Source organism: Chaetura pelagica, unplaced genomic scaffold (assembly GCF_000747805.2).
Source record: "Chaetura pelagica isolate M959 unplaced genomic scaffold, ChaPel_1.0 scaffold449, whole genome shotgun sequence".
Classification (NCBI taxonomy): Eukaryota; Metazoa; Chordata; class Aves; order Apodiformes; family Apodidae; genus Chaetura; species Chaetura pelagica.
In genome coordinates this window covers 291592-317204 of record NW_009954418.1, presented here as the reverse complement: position 1 = coordinate 317204, position 25613 = coordinate 291592, and the positions used below count along the sequence as shown (strand labels likewise).

Here is a 25613-nt window from a genome sequence, read left to right as displayed (position 1 = left end):
TTCCAGCCATCAGATTAGAGTCCCTTTTTGAAAATCTGAAACCCTTCTTAGCAAACTAAAATAATACTTCAAGAAATCAACTCTTTGAGGGTAGAAGAAAGCTGTTTGAAAGTACACACTGCTGCCGATGCATGTTCAGAACTACCTAAAAGGAACACTCAAAATACACATACTTGTGCATCTCTTACGTTAAAAGAATGTGTCCTTCAGACTATCAAGTTTTTGTGGTATTCTGGGAAACAAGCACTGGTGTTCTTGTCCCAGATCAGTTCATCTCATACATGAATGGTATAAAAAGTTTAAGGGTAGTGCTATAATATTATTTTTTTTCTAAGCTGTTTTATCTGTGCTTTAACTATGACTCTAAAAATTAAATGAAAATGTAAAATTCCAAAGTAAGTTGAAAGTCCCAGAGGCTGAAATAGTTGCTGTGAGGATTTTAAAATACTTTGAAGTAGCTATGAGTGCATCACCCATTAACTGATGAAGAGTCTGGCTGCTTACTGTTTAATCTCACTTTGTTGCTTTGTCTCCTGTACATGCATCTGAAGTAAGTGTTATGTCTTTAGATCAATATGGTCTGTACTTACACTTATAAGAATAAATCCCATAATATTTTAGTTAAGATGCCTTAATTGTTCTTATGTCATCTGTCATACTAACATGATATTTGTTGACCCTGTAAGAGCATAATATAATAATCTTGGCAGCAGCTTGTAGTTAAAACAGCATTTTCAGCTCCAACAAACCCTCCAAAAGGAAAAGATTGTGACACTGCAACTTCATTTAGCTCAAGAATATAGTAAAGGCTTCTGAAAATTCCCCTCAAACTTTACTTGACAAAACAAGTTTTAAACTCCTGGTGAAAAATGCAAAATCAGCTTTTTACAGTGTGAAAGTGAGATGGATGTTGCATTGAATAGCAGATATCTGCCTCTCTGACAGGAGATGCAAGGAGGCTGCACCTCCTGCTTAGAAGTAAATTTACTGGCAAGTAAATAGGATGTATTATTGTTTTCAGCTGTCAAAACTGTTCACAAAACAAAGTTTATCTATACCAGGTCTGGAAACATTTTACTCTTATAGATCTTTCGGAATGCTTTTGGCAGACCAACTATTAGTGCATATTTCTCTGATAACTAGTTACAATTCACAGGAAGTATGATTGGCTGTAGGTCACATGAGAGCTGCTTGAAGCTGAACTGTGTTTGCCTTCTGGATCATACATACCGGTGCTTGACTGCCTTGAGCTACATACTAGAAAATGTTCAAGCAGAGGATGACACATTATTCAGCTTCAAGGGATAATGTAGTCATGATGAAAGCTAAACTGAGCTAGCAGGTATATCCCATTTAACATACATGATGTAGTGTTTCTATTAACAAACATTGCCACTCCCGATGTTCCTATAAACTTCCTCCTGTTTGGTTGGTTGGTGGTTTTTCTTTTTGAGCAACTGTTCAAGACAAAATAGTCTTCTTTTTTTTTTTTCTTTCTTTTTTTTTTTTTTTTCCCCTGGCAATTTGAAATACTCCTTTTCTCCTTTTGTCTTATTGAGACAAACAGTACAGCAGTATGTTTGTCCTCTTACCTTGGGTGTATTGTTCATTCACTGCCTAAGAACACTTTCAAAGGTCACCTAATTCTGGGTGGGTTATAAACAAAAATGCCTGTTTAAAATGGAAAGGGGAAAGAATACCTATGGTATCTTCAAGGCTTCTGTCTATCACCTCTATATTATTAAAGTCTTGTATTTGATTCCTATGTGTCATTATATGTACATAAAATTACATTTTTTATATTTAAAGTTGGATGTGTCTGTTAGGCTGTGGCTTTCTTTGTAGTGCATATGAAGCGTGAGACTTACTGTTTGAACATGCCTCCTGTATTTTTCAGATATGTCTACTTGTTTTGATATTCTTCTTCAGGATAAACAATTCAAATTAGTCCAGAGAATACACAAACCTGGGAGAAAAGTCAAATCATTAGGTAGAATTTGACTCTCACCTTTTCAAGATATTAAGAAGTATTACAATAAAATTGAAGGAAACAAAGAGAAGGCAAATGATGCTGTGCAACTGTTGAGCAGAGATGTCTTCTATAATGTTTTGTAAAACAAACAAAAGCAAGAATGTCTTCAAATGAAGTTAGTAATTTTAAGACTGACTATGCAAATCTGAATGGTGTTTGGTCAGCACAGTGGTCCAACCACAGCAGTATTCTAGTTATAGCTTAACGTTACATCCTTCTACGAATCAGTAGGGATTATTATTGGAATGAGTCCATGGTAAAAATTAATGGTGAGTTGTTGGTTGATAGCATTTAATGGTTGATTTGAAGGTGAGACAGTAACTGCTGAGCATTGGCATGGAGTGCTGTGTCACTACCACCCGCCAGAACATTTCTTATAAGAGGTTCATAGTTTCATGGCAAAGCACAAATGCATTGTGATATTATGTCTACTTAAAGGCCTTCTGCACTAATTACAGCTTTTCAGAGCACACTTCACAGTGAGCCTAAGCCAGTGTATGGCCTTACAGAGATTAAATTACAGTTATGTTCCATTAATATAATTCTGCCCTTTAGCCATGGGTAAAGGGCACAGTTTAGGAATTTTCCAAATAAAAATGAAGGTATTATAAATAGCTGAAAACCTGCATCCACTGCATATCTTACAATGGTAGAATAGAGTGCATCAAAATTGTGCAAAGTTGAAGGGTGTATCAAGCATGAAACCAGCAATGCTTTCTATATTCACAATGAATACAGTGGCCAGGAAGTAGAGTATAGTTCATATAAAAATAATGGCAGTAAAGCTCTTCCTTTCTTGCTTTAACTTTCAACAGAAATTCACCCATGTACTATTCAGGACTAGTAAACGAATCTTTACAAGGCCCACTGGAGTCTTTTATCTGCTGTCTTCTATTGAGTCTGCATAGCAGGAAGCAGTAGTTGAACTTAAAAGCAACGACTTAGCTCAGTGCTGAATGCTGCCTTCACAACTGACATCTGTCGTATTCTGATGAAACTTCTTGAGAAACTGTGCAAATGGTAAGAAATATGACATCTGCAGGAATGTGGTTAACGCCACATCTGGGATCTTTGCATAGCCTGGGAAAAATTCAGTCATGACCCAGCTTTGGACTAAAGCCTGCCACTGGCATTGACTTGGTAAATAGTTCTTTTCTACATTCTTAATTGATGAAAGTGTATCTTCATCCCCTTCCAAAAGCCCTGTATAGGAGATGTCTTTTGAATTGTAGCTAAAGTATAATATCATGCTGTTTTCAAGTAGGAGCAGGTATCCTGAATTTCTGAACCCTCACAGAGAATTCTGCCAGTTGTCTTTTGTTGTATCAAGGATATAATATTGAAGGACATGGACTGCAACTGTGGCTGTGTCCTGGTGTATATGTACACAGAGAGGAAGTAATGGGAGAACATGATAATATATTATAGACCCATTCTGTGTATTACTTGTAGTTCATAACCAACATATGCTGATCAACAGCTGCTTTGAGTCCAGAAATTTATAAGTAGTCCTTGCTGTACTGGCATGGACTTAATTTTATTAGGGTTTTTAAGGTGCAGCCTTATGGAGAGCACATGACAACAGCCTAATCCAGGTGGAAAGCAATTATTAAGGACTACATAAGGAGCAACAGTTGCATAGATGTAGTATCTTCAGAGTGAAGCTGCTTAAACATGGAGGTATTGCTGGGAGTGGTGGAGGAAAGGTATCATAAGGAAGCATTTGCATGGAAGGAGCTTTTCTTTCCCAGGCAGTCTAAAAAAACAGTTCTATGTACTGCTGGCAGAAGAGAGTCATGTTCAAATCAAAGGCAAAATAACTAAGTGTATAATGGCACTATAGCAGATGTCATTTTCATCCTATTAAGGCAGTTTTTCTTTTGACATGTCATGCCATTTCATTGGGAGGAAGGGGGAGACAGTAATGATGGTATGTCCTGAATTATGTGTTAAATAGATAAATATATTTGATTTATACTTGTAATACTGTTGTGGGAAACTAGTGGTCTCTATAGACATTTGGTCATTTTAGGTTGCTACATACTCAGTTCATATTTTGTATTTTCAGATACTTGAGAGAAAGTTTAAAAAAATGTAAAGAAAAGGAAGATGGTAGGAAGCCAGAAATGTTAAAAGGGGACAGATCAAGTGTCTCTCTTTGGCTCAAACTTGAAAACTCAGCACAAAGGTGAGGAACGAAAATTAATGTATAACAAAGGATCTATGTATATATGATGTAGATATGCATACATATTTTTGTATAATATGGGGATCATGTGTTTTGGTGAGTTTGCAACCCAAACATGAATATTACCTTGGTTGAAAGAAGGTGTATTTTGATCTAGGAAATATATTAGGAAACTGAACTATTATATTTTGATTTTTTGATATTTGAAGTAATTGAAGTGTTTAAAATGGTATGTAGATTAGCTTTCTATGCCTTTTCCTCTAAAGGGCTAAAGAAATTAAACAAACAGATCCCTGATTTCTGATTTTCCTTTGTGCATAAACAATGCTCTTGAAATTACTGTGCTTTTTCTCACTCAAAGAGAGTGGGTCAAATGAACCCCCTCAGTGTTTCACACACGCACAAATCTTTCTTGACACATGCTGAAGTTTTTTTTTCACATAAAAAATGAAGGCAGCAACTGAGGCTTGGTAAGTTGGAGAGCATTCCAATGCACATTTGCCTCAGTGTTCCTTAACCACTGTGCAAAGTGTCATGCCCCATACCAAGCCAAGCTTCCTGTTGAAATGTAACAAAAGTTTTTTAATTGTGTTGTGAAAAGACAAATGAAGACTGAAGAGCAACTTTAATATTAAGTAGCAGCACTTGACAATTATTCTTTTTCCCAAGAACCAGGAACTGTGGGCCCACTATGCAGAACTGTTGACTTAATTGTCCCTTTTCCTGAAACAGAGTTAACAGTTTTTGTCAATGATCATAGAATTTTGTTTTTCAGCTGAGATTTTATAGTCCTGCCTCCTTAACCCATGTTTTACCTTAGAATTCTGCTAAGAAAGGGATGTTTTCTACATAAGAGGAATAAAAGTCTCTTATGCAGCATTTTTTCCATGCAACAAGGAAGAAGTTGCTGTTTGACTGAATGTGTGTATATATTGGTTTTGTAAATCCCTCTGAGCCTAGTCTTGAGAAGAGCAACTAATCCCAACTATTGCTTCATGTGAAATTTCTGCAGAGCTGTGGAATCCATTCTTCCACCCCAGTTGCCCAGGCTGTTTGCATACTGGGGCTTTGGTTGGTACTATAGATAAACTGTGCAAATAAATGAAACTGGCTATTATTTGACACCCACTAGTTTTGTTTCACTGCGTATGCTCACAATCTCCTACTCCCCCATCCCGAATAGTATATTGTGGCTCTTAGGGAGACTGCAATTACTTTGAAGCAATGAAGATGCATTCTTAAATGCATTGTCTCCTCTACTGCTTTTATTCCTGTGCAATCAAGTTGTAATTCCTGGATTATGAATGCTTCCCAAATGCGTTTGAGCCTGCATCAACCTGATGTGTACTGCAGGCTTCATCCTCAGAAGAGCAAAAGTAACAAAGTACCTGATTCCCAAAATTTAATTTTCTGTAGCTGTCTGCCTGTAAGTACTTTCCTCTTTAAAGAAATCCTGGAGGAAACATTCATTAACATGCTGTTGATTTTTTTCCTTTCTTTTAATTGCTCTGATTACAAAATACTTTCACACCCATGAGCTGGAGGATTTTGATTAAGTTCCCACAGAATACAATTACTCACACCTCCTCCACCTTAGTGCTGTGCTAGTAACTGTATCTTATCAATCATTATTATCACCCACCCAAGCCTTAGAAGCTGGTATAATTTATAACATCACAAAACCTGTAAGAAACAGTGGCAACATGAAGTTCCAGTCATATTACATTATTCTTTTTTGCTGTGACACAAACTTCTACTAGACCATTTGCCGTATGTAGTGGCAATACAACAAAATATAGTTTTATATCCTGAATCAGGGAAAGCTAATCTGTGAAACTGTGGGAATGATTCATCAGTAAGAAGGCTTCTAATATGAGTGTTCTGTGTGCTTTAGACATTTTTAGGCAGCTTAAGTTACAGCAGTGAGTTCTATGATTGATTTTTTTTTTTATAGTACTGAATATGTGTGTTTAACAATTGTTTATGTAAGTATATTATGCTCAAAAAACCTAAAGCTAACACAAAACTTCCTGGAATTCATATAAATACTGAGCACTGACAGGACTGACAAATACTTTTATGTAATAATTTAAATTACAGATGAAGCAGAAAAAGGAGGTTGCAAGTGATCTAGCAACTATACCATGCTGCTACCTCAGTGCAGGGAGAGGGTTGTTTACATATAATGAACTATTATTCTGCCTGCTGGAACTGACAGTCAGCCTGCCATTACTCTAATACAGCATATTTATCAGCCCAGAGGGATTTGAGAGGAACCCACCAGTTAATTTTCTTGTAGTCACAAAGCAGTCACCACTGGAAGAGCTGGATTCCAACCAATGAAAGGGTAAGGTAAGGTATTATCAGTATCCTAAGCATCAAATACTTTTGAAAAATACATCTCATGGTAAACACTTCCCCAGAACCTTGTGTGAACTGCTTAGCAAAAGCACGGGCAAATGATATGCACTAGCTTTGCCAGCAGCCAAGATCTTAAGATCTAGCTGTTTATGCTTTTTTTTTTTTTTTTTTTTAACCTGCAATTATCTCTCTGGAGTATAGGAGGCTGCTCTTAAGGCTGCACTATGCAGGAAGTGCTAAGTGAGTTCATAAAGGTGTGGCTTAGCTCCCTAGCAATTCCATAGTAACAGGGGAGTAGTAAACTAGCCTTAAGTAAAACAAACAGGCTTTGTGGAAATCTAAAGTTGAGAATGCAAGCTGTTCCCATCTCTTTGATTAAAGCAGCAAAGCTTTGATTGAAGGTGATGGGCTCCACCTTGTTCCCCTATACCCAACAGGTTCACAAGGGTTGGATAGATAAGGTCTTGTGGTTTCTATAGTAATGTAAAGGAATGTTTTTGGAAGTCATTTTTACAAAATGTGCCATGAGAAAAAGAAATTGAAGTTACACATTATTTTATCACAAACAATGTTAAGAGTAAATGCCTTTCATGATTTATTAAAAATCTCATCACCCTGTACTAAATGGCTCATTTTACACTAAGAGGTACAGAGCAGAACGTGTGATACTGAAAAAAAACCTCTCCACCCTTTGTTATTCAGTCCTTTTGCTTTGTCTTCCCCAAGGGAAATTGTGTTCATACTACGAGGTGACCAGCACAGGTTCAGCTCTTACACAAGGCAAAGCAGATTGCTGGTACTTTCATCAGGCTAGCAAGAATTTAATTTATAGACAGTGTTCTCTTCTCCAGAAATCCACATGGCAAAAGCACATTTTAATCTTACTGTAGATACACCCTCAGACAGGAATTCCTGCAAAGACAGAAAGTAACTCAGAGATCTGCACAGACAAGATGAGGGCCTGATCTTAACGGTCTTACGTCCATACAAAATAGGTGTAAAATGCTACCCAACATGACTCATCTGTAACAGTGTATAATCAGCCAGTCTTCAGTGACAGCTGCAGATGTTCAGAGTGACTGGCCATAGAAAAAACCCGTGTGCCCTCAAGCCATGGATTTATGGCACTCCAAGGCAGCAATACCCCTCTTGTTTTCCCATTCCCATGAGTTGCTCTCTTGTTTTTGCCAGGATAACTGTGGGACCAACCCCTGAGCTAAATGAGAGAACACATCCATCTTAAGGAATACCCTACCAAAATGAGGTATTCTGTTTGGTTGTCACTGAATCTGATCTAGCTTTCTGAAACTAGATCAATATTTCAAAGCTAATTCACAATGTAACCCTGCGAGTAGTAGCACTGAAGAAGCAGAGGGTACAATTTACTAGGGGTGGGATGAGAATGAATAGCGGAGGCTAGATGAACAAGGTATGCCTGAAGTTTATATTTATGTCAAACATTTTATGATGAAACTGACAGCTGAAGAGCACAGTTTGTCATCTATGACAGAACCAACTAACTCTGAACCATCCCCACTTCTTTAAAGGGAATATGTGTATAATGCATACCAGGATTTAATCTATCTGAAAAAATAGTGAGTAGATCCAACTCCTCTGCCTCCCTGCTTACAGAAAGAAAAACACTAGAAAATGGAAAGGAGTGGTTGACAGACAATAAGTTGAAGTTATGTCCTAGACATGTACTTCACCCAGAGCATTATCAGTACAGTCACTCTACTCACTGTGTAGCCACTCCTGGGATGTACCAGGCAACTTTCTCTTATGTGTGCTTCAGGGCTCTTTTCCTCACCATCATATGTTTCAGTGCAGAAAAGGCAAAATCTTAACATATGTTAACTGTGTCACACTATAATTGAAATAATTACTTGAGAAAACCAAAAAATGACTGAACACAAGGTGACATTTCCTGTCAAATGTGGGTGTGCCACATTAGCAGAGGGTTGTGGGATGGAGGTGTGGTAGTACTGGCACTTATAAAACAGCTCTGTCATGGTACATTATCACAACTCCCACCTATTGAGAAGGGAAAGGGCAGAACTCAATGCACCTGCTTGCCATGTGCTTAGTTATTATCTGTGTCTATAAAGCAATTCTGTGGTTATTAAGTGATAAAATGCACTGAATTGCATCATATGGCATCTTAAATTTAAAATTTCTACAGTATGCCAAAGGGAAGAATCTAGGTAGAGATGGCATATTTCATTTTTTTTCCTGTTCTTTCTTTTTTTGGTTTTCTGTTTGTTTTTTCACTTGAATGCATTTACTGATTATGCAATGTTTCTTTAAGAATCTTTCAGAAATTCATATGATACTCTAGTATCAGCCAGATATATCAGTAAGGACATTACCTCTATCTTTCTTTCACTGTGTATTCCACAGCATATCAAATTCATCATCAGGCCAAAGGAGGAAGTGTATTTGCTCAACCATGTTCAGAAGTTAAAGTGAAGAGAGAGTTTGTTTAATAGAAACAAGGAAATATTTTTGATAATGATTACTCTGCTGCCATAGCTGTAACTAGTAATACAATTTAGTGTAAACTAGAGTCTTCCATGCAAGCAATTGCATCTAGAGGTGCTGTAGAAAAAGAGAGGTATGCAAAAACTGTAGTTGTCTTATCAAGTTGCAAATGGTAGAGTAGAAAATAAAATAATCTGATCTTCCTAGAAGCTGGCATGTTAGTTCTACTAGAGTCTGGCAGGGAAGAGTCAGGTAAGACTTTTTAAGGACCATGTACTTTCAAGCTAAAGTGAAAACACAAATGCAAACAAAATTGTATCAGAGGCCTGACTCTTTGGGGAAACCGTTTCATCCTTGTAATTGGATGGAACTGGACGTAGAGGATGTTTGAAATGCTCCTGCAAGATCCTAAGTATGTAATAATTGCTGATAGAAGTGAAGTGGAGCAAAATAAACATAATCAAGATGAAAGAAAAATAAACCATTAAATGATAGGTCTCCTATCATGTCTATTTTGGATGCACATGCATTCATAATTTTATTATACAAAATACTTTGATTAAATGTTTTTAAAGCCTAAGGACTTCATCAGGTAGTTAGTCTTCCTTAAGTTTTGCATGTATAGTTTACTTCTATTTATACTGTGTTGAGAAACAGACGTGTATGAGCATATCTGTATGTGGAATAAGTTTGATTCAATTATAATGAATAAACAGGCTACAGCTAAATCAGATACAAATTAAATATCATAGGAACACACCTTCATTTTTGTCAGGGCTTTTTAGTCAGCTGAGAGCTTGTGACTACCGTCTGACTAAAAAGCTGGAGTTTAGTAATCTCTTCCAAGATACTCTCATGAGGCCAGCATCAGTGAGTTGTCAGTAAAGCTTAAGAAAATGTAACTTGCATAAATTCATCATTAATTGTGTAATTCGTACAGTTGTTTTCTATTGAGCAATTTGCACTTACTGTCCTGTATGTTTTATATGCAGTCTTTTGTATTCACTTGATGATCAGTTCTTTCATCACTGCTATATTGCTGTGATAATGAACTGATAATGGACTCTCAGTGTCCCCTATAGCAGTAGACCTTTTGATGTGTAGGGAGTGACATTTACATTTCTTACATTGTCTCTCTGTGTTTTATTTTTGCATGCAAGGTGACTGGATTGGATATCCAAAGTTCCAGATGGCTTTGGTCTCACTTTCAAATATCAGTGATTTTGTGTTTCAATGGACTTTTGAGAACTGATCTACAGTGTGAAAGCACTTATGTGGTGAAATATCATCAATTCATTGAAAGAGTGAAAAATTGTTTTGTAAAGTGAAAAGACAACTAGACTTCCTGTCTTGCTATTCCTATGGCTGAAAGTCTCTGAGATGGGCTGTTAAATATGAAGTATAAAATGGCCCAAACTAAATGTTTATGTAGACTTCAGCCCATTCTCATTTTCTCTTAGGAGGAGTTAACCACATCATCTTTTCACAAGAGGATATCAGGTATATCCTGTTGAACTTTAAATATGCAAAGTAATTTTAAAAGGTATTGTTTATAAAGTTAATAAGATTATTCTATTTAATTGCATTTAAATAGTAGCAAATGAAGTCAGCATTTTCACTTTTAGCTTTTGCCGTGGATTGTGTTATCAATTTATGCATTTACTCTGTTCCCAAAAGTGTGGTAGTGGTGATGGCAAAGGTGGTGGAAGTGAAGTTTTTTCCCATATAGTTGGTGTAACAAACATCTCGTTATATTAAAACTCATCATTAAAAAGCAATATTTTAGTTGGATGTGCATTCACATTGACAGACTTGTAAACTGCTATATCCTTTCAATGGACAAGGAGAGGATGGGTTATTAATAAAGTGTTATAATCTAAGGCTGAACATCAATTTGCTTAAAATCCTGCCTCAGGAACAATATTTTCCATTGAATTTCCATTTTTATATGATACCTGAGACTAGTAAAAAAGTGATCAATTGCAATGAAAGTTTATTTAGGCAGATTCTAGGGGCTATAAAGTTTCACACAAAGTGAACATTCAATCACAGATAGGGTAGATAGAAATGTTCAGGAAGTACTTGCATATTCATCTCATTAGGTAACAGAAGTCATATCTCATGGCTTGTCTAATTTACCACAGCTTAAAGATCCTGTCTCAACTAGTCGCAGTGAATTATTTAAAAATTTAGCAGTGAGATTGGATTGGCCACTAGGTGAAAGTTTCTCATCAGCAGTGCAGTGCAGGATTGGAACAGGTCATCTGTGGAGGTTTGGAGTCTCTGCCCTTGGAGGTTCTCAAGACACAGCCAGACAAAGCAGTGGCTGGTTCATTCTGGTGTTGGCAGTAGCCCAGCTGTGGGCACAATGTTGGACAAGAGGACTTCCAGAGATCTCTGCCAGCTAACATTTCAGCTACTCTAATTTAAAAAAAGGTTAAGTAATTTATTTGAAGAAAAGCCTTATTTCTGACAAGAGAAAAAAATCTAAATTCACTGTGTGCTTGTTGGAAACTGTTAATTTTAATATAAATCTATAATAATGTTAATGAAAGACACTTCTATGCATGCATGTTTGATCTGTCCATAAATTTGATAAAAGAGTAAGTGCTTAGATCTTCAAAACCTGATACCTGTAATCTGGAGAAATCTGATTTAACAGCATATGCCTATACCCTGATGGGAGCTGAGCATGTATAAAACCTTTGTAGGATTAAAACACTAGATTGACTGTCATCCCATAAGGGAGAGAAGCTATGTAAAATAATAGGGAAAGTAATTTCATTTTTATTTATCTTGGCTAGTCACCAATTTTGTGTTTAAATTTACCTTTGAGTCAATAGAAATTAAATTCCAAATGATACAGCTTTCTAAGTGAAAGCTTTCAGCATGGCTTGATGAAGCTGGTATCTGCAGGGTAAAAATCCATTGGAAACCAACCTTCTGAAGCCTTTTGCATATTGCCGAGTTTCTGTGAATATCCCAATGGAAATGATTCCAAGGCTTTTACACTGAATTGTAATAATGACAGACCTACCTGGCAGACCAAAACATCAGATCTCTACAAACATCTGGACAGCAATCAAAGAACACTGCTAGGCAGTTGTTCCCATGCCCTTTCCCACTCATTTACTGTTAAAGAAAGGATGCCAGAAAATTCTTTACATATGGGTTTATGTTTCAGGAGTTACAGTAAGCTCCTCCTTAAGAAAATATTGCTGCAGTTACTTCTAATGGCACCCAGGAGCCAAGAATCATGAAACTGTGTACTGTGTATAGTAAGAATGAAATTGTCACTACACATTTGTCTGTTACAAGCACAATACATTGAATAAGCTGCTTCAGTGTTCCCATATAGTCTAACTGTAAAACCATTTGTAAAACCATTCTACTTTCCAGTTTTGTTTGTTTGATTAAAAAACAAGCAAAATAATCACAATACTGAACTTTCTTAACAAGAAATGTCCATCTTTAAACTTCTATTCTTCACCCAGTTACATTTATGAGACATTATCCTTGTATGGAGCCTGCAAACAAGAACATATATAAATATGCCTGCCCTGATTAAAGCTAAAGGTGAGCAATAACTCTTTATTTTAGCAAGATCTTGGTTATAAATTAACTTTGCTAATGCTCAGTGTACAAAGGCTTGTTCCGCATGTCGTTTCAGGAAGTGGATCCTGTTGCTGTTCTATGGATACATGTCATTCCTATAATTTTTTAGATAAGTAACATTGCAGAGAGTGGTATAATTCAGGATTGCATGCAGAGAGATGGAGGGTTGTGGGAATGAGGTGAATGGGAAACCAGTTGCATAATCTGATCCTTGAATATATCAGAAATCCTAGGAAAGCCAGCATTGTTTTAAATTTTCCTTTTAAATATTTTAGAATATGTTTGAAGTTCATTTAGCTACGATAGTTTTTATAAGCTACTAACAGTAGCATAATATCAGTCAGAACAGTCTAAGAGTAGAAACCAGATGGATTTTCTAGGAAGAGATACTGCATTTTATTAGCTAATGAGCTATTATAATTGTGAAAAGCACACAAGCTTTTGGACTCACTAGCATTTGATACTGTGTGTAGATTTCAAATAAGTTTTCAAGGATCTTTGGCATGGACTTATTTAATGTGACATGTTGCTGTAAGTCAATTATCATACCTTTTCTTTCACATTAGATCCTGAAAGACAGTGACATAGATGTTGGCATTCTCTGTGCCAGTTCACTGGAGCTTGGGAGCAGGAATATATTATGTGATCTTCTATATAAATCTACTAATTATAATCCTATTTTGTATGAAATTGTTACATGTTAATTCTGTGAAATGGCACTCTCATGAAGGCAGCTAACCTGTAGCAGACTGGTCCTTTTTTTCTGTGAACATAGCTACAAGTGAACTCTGTGTTTGCATTTATGTGTACAGACACTGCTTCCCCCAAAATACCCCCCTGATGTATGTGTGTTTGGGAGGGGAGGAGTGGATTTGGATAAGAGGAACAGTTTTCACTTGAAGTCAATGTACTTTTGTGGTTCTTACTATGGACCTAAGGGTTAAGAATCATCCCATACACAGTGATTGGGCTGTTATGCTGCTTCATTACCACTATATCTGAAGAATAGAACTAACCAAAAGGAATATAAATGAGTTTTGGTTTTACCAAGGACTTCTAGAAGTGTACTGACAGAGAAAAATGTAGCTGTTATGTAAATTCAGCAATGCCAGAAAATACACTGTTGAAAACATTTTGAATATATAGGTGTCTATGTGTATTACAGATTAAAGTTTTCATCTCTGAGTGTTTGGGAATCTACCCTTTCTATAACAATGATCTATCTTCAGATCTGCTTTTCAGGCAGCTGCACCTGTGAGCAGCAGAGACCCCAGCTGAGAAGCATCCAAGAACAATCTTGTAATGTTCAGTGAGATACATCTGTGCCCTGCAAAGTTCTCTGCATGGTCACTGCCAGGTAAGTACTTGGAATACATGAATTCTGAGATAATTCACATGAGAGACATCATCCTTGATCTGTACTTTCCTTTCATTGAAATAAGTGTAAGTAGTCTTGGTGATGGTGTTAGCATGGGAATCTGTGTTTGCTGAAGGAGGTCCATAATAACTGCTATAATTAGCCACTAGAAAATATACATATTAAAAGAAGAAGAGAAAATGTGATGTTCATATTTAAGCCCATCAGATATTCACAGTTAAATGTTCAGCCCTCATTTGCCTGTAATAAACATCAGTAGCTAATTAGCAACACTTTTTCAATTCAGTGAAAACTGTATTTCAACACAATACTAATATTGAAGTACAAGCTGAAGATTTAATTAAGCAAGTAAAGATTATGAGTAGTCTAACTTGCAGCATTTGGCCTTTAAATTTATATTAGTAACTCATCAGTGGTTACAATGGGAAAAATAGTAACAGGGTCAAAGCAGTTTAGGGGATTTTTCATTTTTATTTCTGGTTTGAAATAAATGTGAGTTTCACAGCACCTCCCAAAATTGTCCCAGTCCCCCATGTTACAAATATTACTGCTACTCCCGTTGAGCAGAAATGCTTAGAGGAGTATTTCTTTTTAGTGGAGGCAACTAGGTGGTGTTTGTAGAGTCTCACCTGTGAAGCAGAGAAGAGGTCTAGAGAAAAACTGCCCGTCTTGGATTGCAGCTAATGGCCAGAGGGTTGTTCTTTATTGAGCTGTTATAGGGTAGACAAAACAGAGCTTTATATTTGTTTTGCAAAACATCCTAGATAGAGGCTTTCTCAAAAACAAAACCAGTTTTACTAGGGCCCCCTCCTGCAAACCATATGCAGCACAGGGCCTAAAATGCAAAGTGCTTTCTCCCTGTGATATCCCTTAAAAACTCCTGTATAATACTACACTCTTATTATCCATTAACGCTGGCAAGGGTGGCTCAGCACACACACAGCAGTGGGCACAAGAGGCAATGAGTGAGGAGCAGGTAAAGGCTTTTTTGCATTTCAATGCGCCTTTCAAATCACAGGTTGTGTTTCGGTAACCTTACAAATATACTCTTCAGATTACCAATCGCACGGGGATCCGGGCTGGGTGCTCAGATCCCCACATCCCCCCCGTGCGCCGGGCAAGGGGCCGCGGGCAGCAGCGTCGCTCCGCGGGCGCGCAGCCGGAGACGCGCTTTGCCTACGCCTGGCGCGGACGGGATCCCGCAAAACTGAAAGCAGGTAAAGGCACTTCCTGCAGGCGGAATTAAAGAGAGAGAAAAGGGAGTTTTCCTCTGATCTCCCTCAAAAACCAATCAGGCCAGATCAGCCAGGCGTTGATTCTCCTTCTGTCCCTCCTACACCTTTTCCAAAGGCCCAATGGCCTTGTCCCTCTGGGAGATTGACTAGAGTCACATGAGCCGCACCAAGGGCAGGTAACTCAGGAGAGGGGAAGGGGGAAGGAAAAAAAAAAAAAAAAAAAAAGGGACACACACACACAAAAAAAAAGCCCAAGCCCAGGCTGGGCTTCTGCCATGATGTCAGAGGGAAAGAAACCCACAGCTTGCTAATTTCACCTCCCAATCAGCCCCGGGAAGGAGATCACCGGGAACAGGTAGAGATGCAAGTTTTCTCCATTTTTATTTTATATTTTGTCTCGAACTCCCTACCTCCTAAATAGCTTTCTCTCCTCTTGATATTGTGACTCCTCGTTCGCTCCTTTCCCCTTTGATCACTTGGAGGTAGGGGGTAAGCCTTTATGGGATTTTTTTTTGTTTGTGTGCCTTTTTTCTTTTTTTCTTTCCCCCCTCTCTTTTTTTTGACCTCTGCTTTTGATTGTAGTTGTTTCCCCCTGTGGTCATGACGGCTTCGCACAGTGACTCTTTGGTGGTGTTGTTTGGGGCAACCGCTGGTGCATATGGGGCTAAACTGGGTTCGGATGAGAGGGAACTAATTCTCTTGGTGTGGCAAGTTGTGGATCTACACAGCAAGAAGGTATGGCTTCGACACCCGGGCCGAGGGCGCGTTCCCCGGGCGCAGGGCGAACCGGCTGGCCCGGCCACTCGCCGCCTGCCCGGAGCCGTTTGTTCATTTCACAAATACACCGAGGGGAGGGAGCGGGGCCCCCGTGCCCGGGGGGTCATTCACTCCTCCGGGTAGTCGCTCCAGAGGGTCCTTTTTGTTCCGTTTTAAGGGAAAGAAGTTAACTTTAAACAAACAAACAAAAAGTTCGGTCGCTTCCACCCCCTTGCCCTGTCCCACTAAAAAAGGTCTGTAGCTTCAAATTCGAAGATGTCTGCGGACTTTTGAAGCTTTGCAACAAAAAAAGCTGCCTCAATGCGCTCCAAACGTGCGTGCTTTCCTGGGAGCTGTCTCAGGGTAACCGTTGGACCCTTTGCGGCCTGTTGCTCGATATTTTTTTTATTTTTAATTAACCAACGTTTGGATAACCTTTAAGAGAATCTTGGATTCCTTTAACTTTCAGGGCAATTAAAAATATACTCTTATTTTTGTTTATATGTTTGTTTCAAAAGCCCTATCAATAAACAAGAATCCCCTAGAGATGAAGGGCTTTGATGAAACAAACATGACTATCAATTTAAGGAACAGATTCAGGAAACTGCTTTAACATTATGTGATCTTCCTTTTACAATTAACAATTCCGGCAAAAAAAAAAAAAAAAAAAGTAAATAATAATAAATCGGCGCTAACTGCTCAAGGCGTCCCATGAAAACCGGCTCTGATTTACCGAAGCAGAGAGCCTGGCTCTCCTGGGGGGCGGGGGGGGGGAAGGGAAAGAAACCGAGGCAAAAAGTTTCGATTTGTGAAATCTACAAATGCTTTTTCTCATTGCGATTGTTATCGGGAAGGTGATACTGCTCCTTTCTGATTTTTCTGAACGCGTGGTTAAAAAGAGCTGCTTCGGTCGTTCCTCACTTTTGCCCATAATTTCTTAAATGTTTTTAGGTAGGGACACTACACAAATCCCTGGTGAAAGCAGACAATTTGGACTTAAGTGACCAGTGTCGGGAAGTGAGTGGCTTAACACCAGAGGGACTGGGCAAAGCTGAACCACTGGACCGGGTTCTTCAACAGGTGAGAAGTAGGGGCTCTTCGGGGTGAAGCCTGGGGACAAGATTCATTTGATAACAGAAATAAACTTTAATTTTGCCTTTCATTTTGAAATCACTAGCGAGATTTTGTGCTTGTTTTAAAGCTGATCCAAAAGAGGCCTGAACCATTTACAATTGGGACCCTGTAATTCTGAAACTGTTGTATACAATACCAGAGTATTTTAGCTGGTTCTCTGGTCCTTGGAAGATCTGGCTTCTAATTATTTTGTGTCGTTTTTATTCCAGATTTCTCTTATTCAAGGCTTAAAATAGCAGGCTGATAATTTTGCAGTGCTAATCAAACTTCCAAAATTTAGGTGGTGTGTTTTAATATACAGGTTCACTGCTAAAATGTGTCTTTTAAAACTTGGCCTTTTCTCACTTGTTATTCTTAAAGTTAGTTGAAATCTTAACAATTATACTTTCATAAAACATCGGTTGTGCTGATTGTGTATCACACTTACCAGGTGAGCTTAGTTAGTTTAGTGGATTATAAAGTGATTGTATTCTTTTCCTTTGATTTCTGTATTTTGCTCTTTGGCTCTCTTAATATTACAGTAAGACAGAAAGTCTGTAAATTTCTATGGTCCTTGTGCTTCAAGAGGCTCTAAGTTACCTAAAAAAACCCAAACCAACTGAACAAAAAAGTAATGCAAGTGGTGTATGCATAGGCAGTTCCTGAAAGTTTGCTTGCTTACACTGTTTTTTCTATAGATGAAATGTGCTTGAATGGAAAAATACAATAGTGCATTTTTGTGTAACATATAAAACTGGCTTTCCACACCTTGTCTGAATCATTCGTAGGTGTGTTTCAGCAAGAAACTTGCTTAGGCAGTAGAACAGGTTTATGTTGCTGTAACTTCTGGTGACACAGATAACTTGGCAGACTAGTTCCTAACCCTCTTTGATAGGGTGGTTAATACTTCACTCTGTACTAAGTATCTTTGAAAACAGAAATGTGCAACTTTTATGTGTCTTAAAATCTGTCAACATTAGTTGCACATGGCATTTATTCTTACATGAGCTTTTCCAGAGTCCAAGACCAAGAAGTGTTTTGGTTTTGTGTTTTTTTTTTGGTAGTTTTTTTGTCTAAGTTTCAAAATAACCCCTGAGAAAATGTGCAGCTGCAGGTTTGATCTTGTCCCAGATCTTGCACTAAAGACATCTGGAAGAGCTTAGCCTAGTACACTCTGTTTACCTTTATAACAGACATACTTTAATTATACTCAATACTTTATGAGAGATTGTATCTTATTGCTGTAAATTGCTCTGTAGGTGGCTCTGCTTTAGCAAATAAAAGGAAATACTACCTTTGTGTGTAGGTGGGTAGAGGCTCTTGAAAAACATCAATTTTGGCTTTTTTTGTTCTTTTTGTTTGGCATATCTATGCAACTAAATAATGATTTGGCTGTTAATTGTTCCATGCCAGTTGTGATGTGGCCAGTTCCATCACTGGTCTTCTGGAACACACTTTACCTAAGCTCATCATTCCCCTGTGTGTTTTCAGACTCCATGAGAGTTGGGGAAGAATTAATTTATCCTCCCACTTGCAACGGCAGCAGAAAGCAAAATTCTACGTTCCTTAATAGTTGATCTTTTTCTGCTTTTTTATTTAAGATAAGTCCATTAAATATTTTAATGGTACCATGTATTTCAAGGATGAGTCAGGTGTCTGTCAACACATACAGATGGGGTTTTTTTTTCTCAGTTAAGTGTTTTGATTAGCAAAATCTCAGGTGGGTGAAGTAGTTATTTGAAGAGGAGGAGGAAAAGGAAGTAGACTTGTACCTTGATTTGAGATAATGTTACAGAGTATGTGAAATTAGCTTTCCACACCCTGCTTGGATTGTGGTAAAAAGTTGATGATGCAGCTAAAAATCTCTCACTTTAGCATGCATCTCAGTCACGTAAATGAAATTTCACTGTCTGCTTCTGACTTTTGCTTTGGGTTCCCAGCCTCTACACATAAAGGGAAATGAGAATTGCTCAGCACAAATCCATTACAACTATTATCCATGCTTCAGAGATCTTTCCCAACCATTCTGTGATTCTGGTTCTGTGACTCACAATTAGTAAAAAGTAGATCAGCTACTGTGTGTCTGGAGTTTTCCCACTGACCACAGAAAGCCTCCTTTTATGGTGATTTAGTTCACTTTCCAGCAATTATAACGTCCACAAAAAGTCTGTAATCTCTAAAGTCTTTACTCTGCTTGTAACAGGGCACTTCAACAACTGAGACATCATTTCAATTTTACTTCATATTCTTACAGTGTTAGATCTCACATGAGTTACTGCTTAGGTTTGTCTGGAGAAATACTCTAAAATAGGGCTCCCCACTGATATATATTTTTGCTGTGTAATTTCACAAAAGTGAGGTTCTGGGGCACAGTGCCCCAAATAGCAGCTGTTGGCTGTAGTATGTGTTCTATACATTTTGTGACAAGTTTTTAAATACTGTACTTGTCCAGGGTAACAGATGCTAGTGCATTTATAGGATCCAGCTCTATTTTCTGACAGGTTATGTACAGTGCTTTGATAGCTGACTTTTGGGTGGGGAGGTCCTGGTAATGTACAAATATTAGGGAAATAGTAACTTGAAAGTCATAAAATGTATCCTTTGGAAGCAGTCTGCTTGATGTATTAAGCTATTAATGCCACATTGAACTAACCTCTTGTTAGACCAATAATGGTGAACTTAGAGCTGCTGGCTGTGTTGCTGTGGTTGCAAAATGGTACTGAGTAGAAAAATGTGACGGTTTTATTTTTTTATTTTAACAAGTAAGTAAAGAGCTCTTGTTCAAGTGTGTACTTGGAACTGTCTTGAGCCTGTGAGGTAAGCATCTAAAGATGCATTGCCTACACTACTTACTAAAGGGAATAGCATCCTACTTTTCTCCCTGCATTACTGGCACATCCTCGCTAGGTTTCATTTTTCAGATCCTCAAATCACAGGACTTGGCTTATTTAGCATGCTATTTACATTTTTCTAAGTAGTGGCTAAAGCTTTATGGTTTCCCAAGCTTTTAAGAGAGAAAATTATACTCGGGTTGCTCTCTGAAATCTTGCAGGAATGGAAACTTGCTTTTGAAGAGCAAAACCAAAACGAACTTTGCCTTTCTCTCAGCTCCATTACTCGGTCATCAAAAAGCTGACATCTTCATGTGCTTCTCTGATTCTAGCCATGGGGGTTCCAAGTTAAAGATCGAATACTAAGTTGAAAGTCTTGTGGATTTCTTCATCCTTCCCATACAGAAAACCTGGCTGAATCAGCATGACTTGCCTTAAGACATGTTAGTTTCCTTTTGCAAGGCAGTATTTGCATGTCTCCCTGACAAAGGATAAGTCTAATAATTTTGGAGAGCTGTCTGCAGTATTTAGTTGTAATTACCATCTTACTTTAAGTGATACACATAAAAAGGGAGAGGTTCTCATGAGAGCTGAGTCTGCTTTTGAATCTGTTGAAAGCATTCAAATTTCATCTATGGATGGACATTGAAGTATTAAAAAATTTGATGTAAGACTGTCCTAATCTTGCTGATCTTTAATTGCATTGTACATTGAATCAAATAAATCAATGATAGATTTGATCAACATAGAAACACAAAGCTGGGCCTTCCCCCCCCTTTCCTAAACTATGCACAAACTGAAAATACTGAGGGGTTGTTACTTCATCAGGTGATAGTAAATTACCAGTTCTCTAAAGTATGTCTGGATGCCTATTGATTATCCAGCTGAGCTGCAGGTGCAATTTATTTTCCTCACATATAAACAGATTCAGCAAGAAACAAGCTGGTTAGATGAGCATTTGGAAACAAATGGGATGGGGGGAGAGGTGGAAGAACCAGTGAATTCCTCTAACCTGATAAACCGGTTACAACTTGTTTTTTTTTTTTCTTAAGAGAAACTTGTTCTGCAGCCTCTTCTTCACAAAGTGGTAGCAGAAAGTTTTCTTGGTCTTGCCAGCTGTCACATCTTCATTTGGGATAAATTATTTTAAAAATATTTTTAATACACCTATGAACCTTCAGACTGTTGAAAAAAAGTCTGAAAATGCAGAATGGGTTGGGTTTTTTTGTGTGTGAGTCTTGTGGCTGATCTTCCAGCTTCACAGTATTTGGTGAGTGCATTGCCTCAACAAAACTCCTAACAGAGTCTGTATTTTCTGGGTCTGAGTTCCGCAGTTCTGGAGCAGGTGTTTGGCAAACCTTTGGCAAGTGTAACTGAGCAGGCTGTTCTCTCCACAACAAACACTTAGGGTGCAGTTTCACAAGGTTTGGCTGCAACAGTGAAGCCAGCTTCTTTCTTGCTCGTGCACCATACTTTGCCATCTTTTTGTTGTGTCAGTAAAACTCTTTGTGAGGCTGTGCTGTAAACAGGATCACTGAAATGAGTAGGTAGGGTGGGGACTTCTAAGCTGCTTTGCTGTCCAAGCTCACATCCCATGAAACTACACCCTTTGGTTGTATATTCATGATCCAACATGTTTGATGGTGATACCAGCTTAAGGTATTTCTGCCCCCACATCACGTTCTCAAGCTGCAGTTCTGTGAAAACCTCTTAGTGACACTTCACTTAGGCAGGTACTGCTGCATGGACCTCCCTCACCTGCATTCTGCCAACGGAAAAGCTTTTGGGGTTGCATATTAAATGGAGCAGGGCATTGTTCTGAGTTAAAGGCAGTTCTGGTTTGGAGCAGTTCTGTCTGATGTGCAATGTGGCAAATTAGGTAGTTTTTCCAAGGGCAGCTATAGCACCAAGGTGTGGATAAGCAGAGTGGGTGAAAGGAGAGTAATGTTTTAAGACAGGTTGGCCACAAAGCAGTCTGTATGGTGAAACTGTGGCCTTGGTTTGGTAACAGCAGTGAGAGATGAGGATTACCTAACAGACACAAGGTGGCCTTCAGGTTGTCAGGGCAGATAGGTGTCAAGCTCTTACAGGAAGGCTGAGTGTACTGTGTGTGCATGTGGCCTTGTGCAGAGTTCTTACTACATATCTTAGCATTGAATAGCTCCCTGTTTCCATTGGTAATTTAACCAATGCTTATCCAAGTTTGTTTAATACCTCATATTGCAATATTGTCAGTCTTAATAGTGGGGAAGTAAGGACATGCTAATGCTTCCTGTGGCTGCTGGCTGTTATAACGTGCATTTTTTTCCATAGCAATGAAAATATATGGCTAACTCTTTTTTGAAACCCTCAGCTCTCATTATGTTGTTGGTGACATAAGTAAACTCTTATTTCCCCTTACAAATCCTCTGTGCTACCCAGCTTCCACTAAATTAAATACTTAAATCTATTATCTGAAAAACAGATAAAATAGCAGAAACAGTTCCTTTATTATATATATAATATATATGTATACATGAATATACACATGTAGATCACATGCATGTATTTGTTACTGACAGAATTTATGTTCTGATAGGTTTATGGGAAAGCTTAGCTTCTCTGAAGGCTGCAATAATACTTTCATCTGAAAAGTATTCCCTTTAACCTTACTTTTGCTACTATATTTAGGTCTGTTGCGCTTTGGAATGAGCAGAGAATTAGATAAAGGAGTTTGTCTGAAGCTCCATATTCTTTTCTTTGCAAGCATAAATATGTGGTAATGTTGGCTAGCTGGGCTGTTGTCTTCTCTTAAAATTAGAAATGCTAATATTTGTTAGAAGTGAATTTGTCCCAGTGGTTTTAAGATGAGCATGAGTGGACTTTTGTGATAGCAGATGCTGCTGCTTGTTCTGGTGAAGTTAAACAGTAACATTCAATTCCTTACCAAGTCTGAGTGGATTAGCACGCACAGGAAAATGAACTTTACTGTGACATGTCCAGAATAGCTTGACATACCTTCACACAGTGTGATGTTGTGGAGTGTTTGAAAACTTTGTCACTAGCATATTTGGATATTCTCACAGCTATATGTTTTATCTGAATACTTGAATTTTTCCTGAAATCACAATTTCAGTTTTTTTTAAAACTCATTGGAAGACAGTAAAACACAGGGTAGAAGCCTTTTGAAACAAAGATTGCTGGCTTACATGTTCATCAAAGGCTTTGAGCTTCTTTCCTCTAGCTTTTTGTAAGTAGGTACTGAAAAAATCACTGGAAATGTGTGTCAATGAACTGTTGTTAAGATTTTCAAAAGTGTCTGAGGAATAGTAAATGAGGAATGAAGGATTTATATTCTACTGTTTTGACAGTAAGTATACATACAGTGCTTCTACCAGTTCTTAAGTGTTAACAAGGAAGCAGCTTAGAAAACTTCGTCTGAATACTTAGGTTTGTCTGCAAATGTCCACTGTTTCCTTCTTCCTCTGGCAGCATTTTATTTGGAAGGGTTGCACAGTTCTGGCATCTGTGTAGTGGTTTACTTGGAGGGTTTTTTCTCCTTTTTAAAATTTTTTTTAACAAAACCCAAAACAATCGAACACTCCTAAGTTATATGCAGAAGCTCTTGAGTAGCCAAGTGCTACCAAATGAGGGCAACATCTCTGTCAACGTGCTGCAGCACTTCTTTGCTGAACAGTTAGGTTCTTAAGTGACACATAGATGCTGGAATTGATGTTGCTACCAAAGCAGTACTGTGGCCAAATGTAAAAATGCTGATTGGAGATTAATTTATTTTTTTTAGCAACATGAAGTCAGCCCTGTTTTCTTTTATAATTTCTATGGTTAAAATTGGAACTTTCATGTCTCTTAATTAAAACATAAACAGTAATTCTCCCTCCTCCTCACATTCATGACTTTGCCATCTCCTGTCTACTCTGGGAAAGGTTTTTTTTCTTCATAATAATTTCTGCTTTGCATAAAAACTGCAGAGATGTTGTCTTACTGATTTCCTCCATGATCAATTTCTGTCAGCTACAACTTCATTTCAATAAAGGAGAAAAATATTTATACTGTGTAACACAGCTGCATGTGTGTGTCCTAAGAATGTACTGATTCAGAATTCATGTTTGCTGTACAAATAATTATTTAGTGCTTTGCTCTAATAGATCTGTGTTGATGTTTTTTAACCTGTTCACAATTTACTGCAGTGTATTTCTATACAACAGTCTTTGTTCTTCCTTTGTTTGTAAACAGATGATTTACTGATCTGTCCCTCCTTTGTTAAATCCTCATGCTGTGAAGGTAGATGTGAATTACAAATATTACACAAGTTATTGGGAATTGAAATGTAGATGTTCATCACTTACGGTGACAAAACAAACAAAAAAACCCACAGCCTTGCCATTTCTCCCAAACTTCCATTTAAAAATATAGTGGTTTTTCTTTCCCTTTGCTGCCTTTCTCTGTAGAGCTATAGTGGGCAGAGAGGGGCAAAAAGTGTTGGAAAATGGCTAACATATTAGCACTAAAATATTGGAAAGAAACTTAATTTTAAGATTAAGAAACTGTTATTTTCTCTTTTGCAAAAACATGACTCTTGTAGTGATTTTGGTCACCTGATAGCTTAAAAGAAAAGATTCTATTACTTGAGTTCTAGGACAGTCTTGGAATTGTGTTATCATTCATCCTGAATTGAAATAAAAACTTGATTAGTCATATTTCCATCTCTGGCTCAAATTCTAGATAATTTTTAGCATGTGCTTCAACATTACAATAAGTTGTGTAGACACTGGCACTGTGTGAAATTAAATGTCTATATAGAAATTATGGCAGTGTTACTTTCCTGTAAGGCAACTCCGTAACAGTGAATTGTACTAGAAGTAGAGCTATGGTGTGCTACTTGGAAAATCAAAGAGCAAAAACCATTGGGGATATTTTGCTTTTTAAGTTGATCTTGCTGTAGGTGTGTATCTGAAAGTTAATTTAGGAGTCCTTTGCAACTGAAGAGACAAAACAGTGTACAACACATCAAACCTCTTCAAGTAACTATTGGATTGGAGAGGGATGCATGAGATTGAGAACTGGAAAATATGTAGCAGTTGCAAGAATGTGACAGAGTTTTGGGGTTTGCTTGGTTGATTACTCGGTGTGTTGGCCACTGTTACTTCCTGTAGCAGAATTAAGGTGTTATTGGCTGAACTTGTGCTTGTCATAAAGCATGTGAAATGGCACTATGTAAATAAGAAGTGCAGAAGAAAACTGCTATTCTGGTGGTAAGCTGAAAGAAACATAAGAAAATATAAATCCACCCCCTCTTGCTATAAACCTCAGACACTGGGAATTGATCACAAGAAATTGTGATTTCCTTCCTATTCCAGACAACTCATATCAAGTTTTTTTCTGTCATCAGGAGCTCACTTTAGAAACAAGAAGCTACCTGAAAGAGACAATGTAGTTCTGTAAGAGGACACAACATCTGTGATGTCACCATTAATGTCCTTGTTCTGTACTGGGCATGTTTAAATCTTGTGGAGGGTCAAGCATAAATTCTGATCTTACTCAGTTATGAACTGCTTATAATAATTTCTTACTTTCATTTTCCCTTTTACCAAGCAAGATCAATTCTGGATGCATAGGGTTGCTG

General features: G+C 37.9%; 1 protein-coding gene across 1 annotated transcript in view; it reads left to right on the top strand.

Annotated features, from left to right (window-relative positions):
• The first annotated feature begins 15549 nt into the window (after positions 1-15549).
• ESRP2 (epithelial splicing regulatory protein 2) overlaps positions 15550-25613 on the top strand; it is a 43659-nt gene continuing 33595 nt past the window's right edge. Inside the window, 3 exon segments of the mRNA XM_010004423.1 lie at positions 15550-15645; positions 15873-16025; positions 16998-17126. Of these exon segments, the coding sequence (XP_010002725.1) occupies positions 15891-16025; positions 16998-17126 (264 nt within the window). The 5' untranslated portion in view covers positions 15550-15645; positions 15873-15890.